The following is a 6,868-nucleotide window of genomic DNA, read 5'->3' as shown; positions in this document are numbered from 1 at the left end:
ACAGGTTGACCAATAAGTTGCACTGTCTGTTATTCTTGAATTTTGTATTTATTTCCTCAAAACAGCAGGGCTGAAACCCATTTGTGTCTTGTTCCTGTTTCCCTTGTTCACCATCTATAAGCCTTGATGCAAGAGATTTACATCTGAACAACTGCTTCTGCAGAATCACCTCAATTTACAAACAACAATACTTTTCATGTTATTGGTATTAGCAGGTCTCTACCAGAGTTTATGACATTATCAATCAGGTACAGTCAATGGCAGCAAAGACTTGTCGGGAACAGAGATTTGGAGCTCTGATTCCTTAAAAGAGGAACATCTGGCCAGCTGTACTGGCCATGAGCCAGACCCTGAACAACACCAGTAGCCCTGCTCTGTGGCTCATCCAGCTGTCTGCTTTCATTTATTATCTGCAAGCAAAGTGAATTTTACTTTGAGGATCAACAATGCATCTTTTAATTTGTTTGTTTTCCATTAGTCTTCCCAAAATTGGAAAGTTGATGGAGAACCTATAGCTGGTCCCAAGAGTCTAAAAAGTGTAAAGGTTTAATTTACTTTTGATCAATTCTTAAATGCAATTATTTGTTTAGACAATAATTAGACATTTCAGCATTTTCCTCTCACAGTAAACAAATGTCTTCTATTATTTTATTTACAGTCACTGAAGCGGGAGCACTGAACCAGCAAGACGTGGTCCACACGGCCATGCAACACGGTACATCTACGCACATGACGTTTCTGATTTACGTGATGACGTTTGTTGTAGGCTCCACTATGATGGCAGCTGTAGGTTGACATCGAAACAATACTGAATATAAACTATTTAAAAGTTCGCGGAAACCCCCCGACACAACAACGTGGAACAAAATTAACAGTTTTCAGATAGTACACACTTAAAACACACACCTGCCCGGTCTGGGGAACGGTAAGTTGACGAAGCTACAGTGACGCCGAGTGTGTCTGTCGCTAGTTAACTCGTCTCTCACGTTTTGCACTACACTCTTTTATATCTGTCGAGCTAGCAGTCTACCTGAGAAGTGTGTACAAACTGTACACAGCCTCCCACCTGAGAGCCTCCACTGTCCTGCTCATGTAAGCCAATGCTAAGTCTGTAGCCTGCTAACTGCTACAGGTAACCTAGCTAGCCCATAGTGCTGCTGAAAGCTTCCTGCTGCGACGAGCTAACGTTAACGCCAGCCAGCCAAGCACGTCCTGCATATGTTGAGTAGACAGCTGCTGTTCCCATGTCTGTTTGCGTTGATGTGACTTGTTAATTTAGCAGGTAACGTGAAGTAGCCCAGCTGAAAGGAAGCAGAAACCGCCCTGAGATTGAGTAAGCTTCCCTAATGTTGAGACTGGCAATGAGATAATGTGATTTAATACCCTGAGGCTGTAATTCCTGCAATTAATATTATACCGTTATATATTGTTAGCCAAATGGTTTGTCAGCATTTCTTGGGTGTCTGGGGATCATGTGCTCCATGTCTTTGTCTTGCCACCTCTTCCTGTTTGGTCTGTCACAATTCAGCATATTGGGCTAGATCTATAAAACCACAACCTTCCTGAAGCTTGTCTTCTTTTCTATTTGTGTATTTTATTTATTTTGCATCTTTCTGTTTGCATGGTGAAGTGGCACTATGCCCGCAGCTACTGTGGATCACAGCCAAAGAATATGTGAGGTTTGGGCCAACAACCTGGAGGAGGAGCTGAAGAGGATCCGACATGTCATCCGAAAATACAACTACATTGCTATGGTGAGAGATGCTCATAGAGGGGAAAAAAGCTGTCAAGACACACCCAGATCTTTGTTGTTCATAACGAGTTGTCTGTCTTCTTACAGGACACAGAGTTTCCAGGTGTAGTAGCCAGACCAATTGGAGAGTTCAGGAGCAACGCTGACTATCAGTACCAGTTACTGCGCTGCAATGTGGATTTGCTCAAGATAATCCAGCTTGGCCTCACGTTTATGAACGAACAAGGGGAATACCCTCCTGGAACATCGACATGGCAGTTCAACTTTAAGTTTAACCTCACGTAAGATGACTTTTGTGCTACTTTCACCATTTTCACAATTTATGTTGCACTCAAATGCATCCATTGCATGCACTTGAGTATTTGGTCCACTGTATCTTGATCTGCAATTTACAGTTAACAGCAACACAGATTCAAATACAACACCTGCTCGTGTCAAAGTAGAATCTGCATGATTTGGTCACCTTTTATGGTCATACTAGCTAAGGGAAGAGTATCTTAGCTAGCTGACAGGACACACAGATGACACATAAAAGGAAGTTTGTATGTTATTTGTGGTCTTTAAACTGCTCCTCCTCAGGCCCAGTTCACAAAATGCAGACTTTTTTTTATAATTATGATATTTAGTTGCTGCTGTCATACCTACTTGATTGTCTATAGTGGTTGAAATAATAACAGTGTGACATGTAGTCCAGTCCCAGTCCCCTGATTGTGACTATGATTAAATAGATTGTGATATTCTCCCAATCTATTTATTTGCAGTCACAATTCATCTAAATTGTGATCTTTTGAAGTGCCCTGAAGACTATAGCCAGACTTGAAATAGCCTTTGAATTTCTCCATTTTGCATCATTAAAAAACAACATTGCATTTAAGATACTACACATGTTTCAAACCCGAGTTTAATTTGAAGTCAAAAGTCAACATAATCATAAAATAACACTTTTCAAGCGCTCACAACTCAATTGCATTGTTTATAGTACGTCACACAAGGAAGAACCGCTAGTCAGTGGGGCAATAAATACCACAATCTCTACAGTTCACCTGAAAAGTAGATTGTGGACGCTTTAGGTCTCGATCTGAAATCGCCACATTGCCCAGCCCTGGTGACCTGTGTGCTTGTCTTTGTCCCCAGAGAAGATATGTATGCACAGGACTCCATTGAGCTCTTGACCACTTCAGGGATTCAGTTCAAGAAGCACGAGGACGAAGGCATCGAGACGCTGTACTTTGCAGAGCTGCTGATGACATCAGGAGTTGTGCTCTGTGATGGAGTCAAGTGGCTGTCTTTTCACAGGTATTCTGCTTTTGCGATTAGCAGCTATTTTTGTGTGCGGTCAAGTATATTTAAAATTGTGGCAGCTATACTGTAGACAGCTGAAAGCAACAGGAATGAAGACAGTTGTCTTTCCCAGGAGTAACTTTTACTCTCTTTGCTTGTTAGTTAGTTGATAAACAGGCACTTATCAGAAACACATTGAGTTGGTTCTGGTATCATTAAGTAGCATTGGACTGTGTATTATCTGTGTTATGTGTTTGAAAGCTTATGTTTTCTCAATGTATGGTATATTTTGTCATGTCTGTCACAGCCTTTCTCCTGTGTTTAAATTTTTACTAATGGTATTTGCTGTGGCCTTTCAGAAGGAACATGAAAAGTGATATGGATTATTATTTATTTTCATTTTTGGGGGCTTTTTAGAGAGAGGTAAGATGTTACGCAGAACTGTGATTTTTATTTCCTACAATCATGTTACTATAAAACAATATCCTGTTAAAATTTGCTATAAAATTTGCTGCTCAAGTTCAAATTGGTTTCTAGTGACGAAGCAAGCGTTTATCTTCTGCACTCTGCTGCTTAACATCTTCATTTCATACTCAGTTTCCCACTGTGTCTCCATGGCAAACTAAAGATAACCAGGATTTGGAAAATAAACAAAGCTTAGGTTTGAATCACCACTGTCATCTCTTTCAGGTATTTAGAACACACCTTTACCAACAGGCTTTTCTGTCATTATGTTTTTATTTATATTCTTGCTAGTTTTGTTCATTCATTCATTTTATCATGGTATTTCTTTACTTGATCCAATTTATCATTTTTTTCTTGTGTATTCAGTGTTAATGGATAATTGGTCTGTTGTGAATAAACTGAGCATTCATCTTCTCAGTTGCTTTTCAGTTCCTGTTAGTTATTTGCTAGACTTTGCTGTAAAATCAAAGTCCCAAATTCACAATATCCTTTTTTTGGGAAATGCAGTGGCTTTATGTAGTTATTTGATCTTGCATGTGTAGTAGTCTAGTCAAAAGGGCAAGCAGGAACAGAAAAAGGAACCTGTCTTTAATTGTCTTTGTGTCAGATTGGAAGTGAAAATATCTCGTGAAGCCTCCAGCTGTGTGCTCTTTAAAAACATAGTTAAAAGGTGTGCATGTGTTTTGCAGTGGCTATGACTTTGGATACCTGATCAAGATTCTGTCCAACGCTAACCTGCCTGAAGAGGAGGTGGACTTCTTTGAGATTCTTCGCTTGTACTTTCCAGTCATATATGATGTTAAGTACCTCATGAAGAGCTGTAAAAACCTGAAGGTACTTAAACAAATGTGTCAGCAGTTAGCACAGAGTCTCTCTTGTTGTCATTTAAAGCTTCACGCCTTGGTTTCTGTTGTGATTTCCTGTGAGGGTGAAGCTCGGATTTTACTCAGACTCGAAACGTGGATCTTGAGTGACTGGCGGTGTTTTGTTTTCAGGGCGGGCTGCAGGAAGTAGCTGAGCAACTGGAGCTGGAGAGGATCGGCCCACAGCACCAGGCTGGCTCTGACTCTTTACTCACAGGCATGGCTTTCTTCAAGATGAGAGAGGTAGGCTCCTTAAATGAGAGAGAGGAGTTGCGTGGTGAATGTCGAACCTCACAAAGTATTACTTTAGCCCCTTTTATATGTTAAGCTGATGGAAGTTTAACATGTAGGTCTCATGTCTGTTTGCATAAAAGTCACAACGTCAGTCTTACTAGGTCGGACCTTCTGTATCACTTTCAACACGGCACAAGTCTGAATTACAGGCTGTCAGGCTGCAGCAGCACGAGGTACAACATGCAGAGAGGGAGGAAGTGAGAAAGATCACTTGGAATTAATTTGTTAGCCCACCCATCTTTTGTTATGCACGAAATCATATTTTTATATTTATACACACACGCGCATGTACAGTGTGTATACTGTGAGAAACATTAAAGTCACTGATATATAAATGACAAAATGCAGTCTCTTAAACAGGTCGATAAAGCCAGCTATGTTACATATTGATGCACCGAATGTTCAGCCAACAAAATTAATCATCTGAAAATTGCAAAAAAAAAAACAATAGCATTTTTGGTGTTTGGTCTAAGTCAAAAGACTGAGTAAATTTTACCAAACGATTACGTTGACATGTCGGCAGTGTGGAAGCATTTTAAAGTGTCTGAGAAAGATGCAAAAATCACTGTTTGCGGACACTGTTCTGCTGAATTGTCTCCTAGCACATCCACTCCATCTGTGGCTGACTTCTTAGAAATGGCAATAAAGGGTCTGACCCGCTTTGAGTGTTTCTGTCACTCGTTTCTGAGAAGGCAATTAAGCTAGCCGCACCTAAATTTGGAGTGCACACATATTCAAGCCTTTATGGTAAATCCACTGAAACGGACCAGTGTGAGCTGACAGGCAGATTAGCAACTTTATCCTGTCATTTTCTCTCTTTACAAAGACAAGTGTTGCAGTTTGAGAGTACTACCTGAAGAGAGGCTGTAAAGTCTTCATGTTGCGCGATACGAGAACCACGTACATTATTTATCAAATTGGGTCTGACTTCATGAATTTAGCGCGAGGATACAATGTGACAATGTCCGGTTTTCACAATAAGGTGTCTGTACAGTATGGAAATGAGATTAATTGGATTATATTCACAGAAAGTATAAAACATATATATTACATGTGTCCATTAAAAGTAAATGGACACATGTAATTTACTTTACTGGACCCTCTCGGGCCCCGGACCCACCCAACATACAGGTGCTGGTCATATAATTAGAATATCATCAAAAAGTTGTTTTATTTCAGTAATTCCATTCAAAAAGTCAAACTTGTATAATGTATACATTCATTCCACACAGACTGATATATTTCAAGTGTTCATTCCTTTTAATTTTGAAAACCCCAAAATCAGTATCTCCGAAAATTTGAATATTGTGAAAAGGTTCAATATTGAAGAGACCTGGTGCCACACTCTAATCAGCTAATTAACTCAAAACAACTGCAAAGGCCTTTAAATGGTCTCTCAGTCTAGTTCTGTAGGCTACACAATCATGGGGAAGACCGCTGACTAGACAGCTGTCCAAAAGACGACCATTGACACCTTGCACAAGGAGGGCAAGACACAAAAGGTCATTGCTAAAGAGGCTGGCTGTTCACAGAGCTCTGTGTCCAAGCACATTCATAGAGAGGCAAAGGGAAGGAAAAGATGTGGTAGAAAAAAGTGTACAAGCAATAGGGATAACCGCACCCTGGAGAGGATTGTGAAACAAAACCCATTCAAAAATATGGGGGAGATTCACAAAGAGTGGACTGCAGCTGGAGTCAGTGCTTCAAGAACCAGCACGCACAAACGTATGCAAGACATGGGTTTCAGCTGTCGCATTCCTTGTGTCAAGTCACTCTTGAAAAAGACACAGCGTCTCGCCTGGGCTAAAAAGAAAAAGGACTGGACTGCTGCTGAGTGGTCCAAAGTTATGTTCTCTGATGAAAGAAAATTTTGCATTTCCTTTGGAAATCAAGGTCCCAGAGTCTGGAGGAAGAGAGGAGAGGCACAGAATCCACGTTGCTTGAAGTCCAGTGCAAAGTTTCCACAGTCAGTGATGGCTTGGGGTGCCATGTCATCTGCTGGTGTTGGTCCACTGTGTTTTCTGAGGTCCAAGGTCAACGCAGCCGTCTAGAAGGAAGTTTTAGAGCACTTCATGCTTCCTGCTGCTGACCAACTTTATGGAGATGCAGATTTCATTTTCCAACAGGACTTGGCACCTGCACACAGTGCCAAAGCTACCAGTGCCTGGTTTAAGGACCATGGTATCCCTGTTCTTAATTGGCCAGCAAACTC

The 6,868-nt window shown here is 40.8% G+C and overlaps 1 protein-coding gene across 5 annotated transcripts in view; it reads left to right on the top strand.

Annotated features, from left to right (window-relative positions):
* Nucleotides 1-755: 755 nt before the first annotated feature.
* Nucleotides 756-6,868, top strand: part of cnot7 (CCR4-NOT transcription complex, subunit 7) — a 9,833-nt gene continuing 3,720 nt past the window's right edge. The window contains exons 1-7 of one of the 5 annotated variants that reach the window (XM_046030420.1): nucleotides 756-925; nucleotides 1,283-1,333; nucleotides 1,631-1,754; nucleotides 1,841-2,034; nucleotides 2,888-3,049; nucleotides 4,189-4,333; nucleotides 4,495-4,605. In XM_046030420.1, coding sequence (XP_045886376.1) covers nucleotides 1,638-1,754; nucleotides 1,841-2,034; nucleotides 2,888-3,049; nucleotides 4,189-4,333; nucleotides 4,495-4,605 — 729 coding nt within the window. In that variant the 5' untranslated portion in view covers nucleotides 756-925; nucleotides 1,283-1,333; nucleotides 1,631-1,637. Of the gene's footprint in view, nucleotides 926-946; nucleotides 1,093-1,279; nucleotides 1,334-1,630; nucleotides 1,755-1,840; nucleotides 2,035-2,887; nucleotides 3,050-4,188; nucleotides 4,334-4,494; nucleotides 4,606-6,868 lie in introns of those variants that run through there. The other 4 variants (XM_046030417.1, XM_046030419.1, XM_046030418.1 and 1 more) reach the window with 4 other exon arrangements.

This window comes from Micropterus dolomieu, linkage group LG19 (genome assembly GCF_021292245.1).
Source record: "Micropterus dolomieu isolate WLL.071019.BEF.003 ecotype Adirondacks linkage group LG19, ASM2129224v1, whole genome shotgun sequence".
Classification (NCBI taxonomy): Eukaryota; Metazoa; Chordata; class Actinopteri; order Centrarchiformes; family Centrarchidae; genus Micropterus; species Micropterus dolomieu.
Note: the sequence above shows the minus strand (reverse complement) of the source record. Positions and strands in the feature narration are given on the sequence as shown.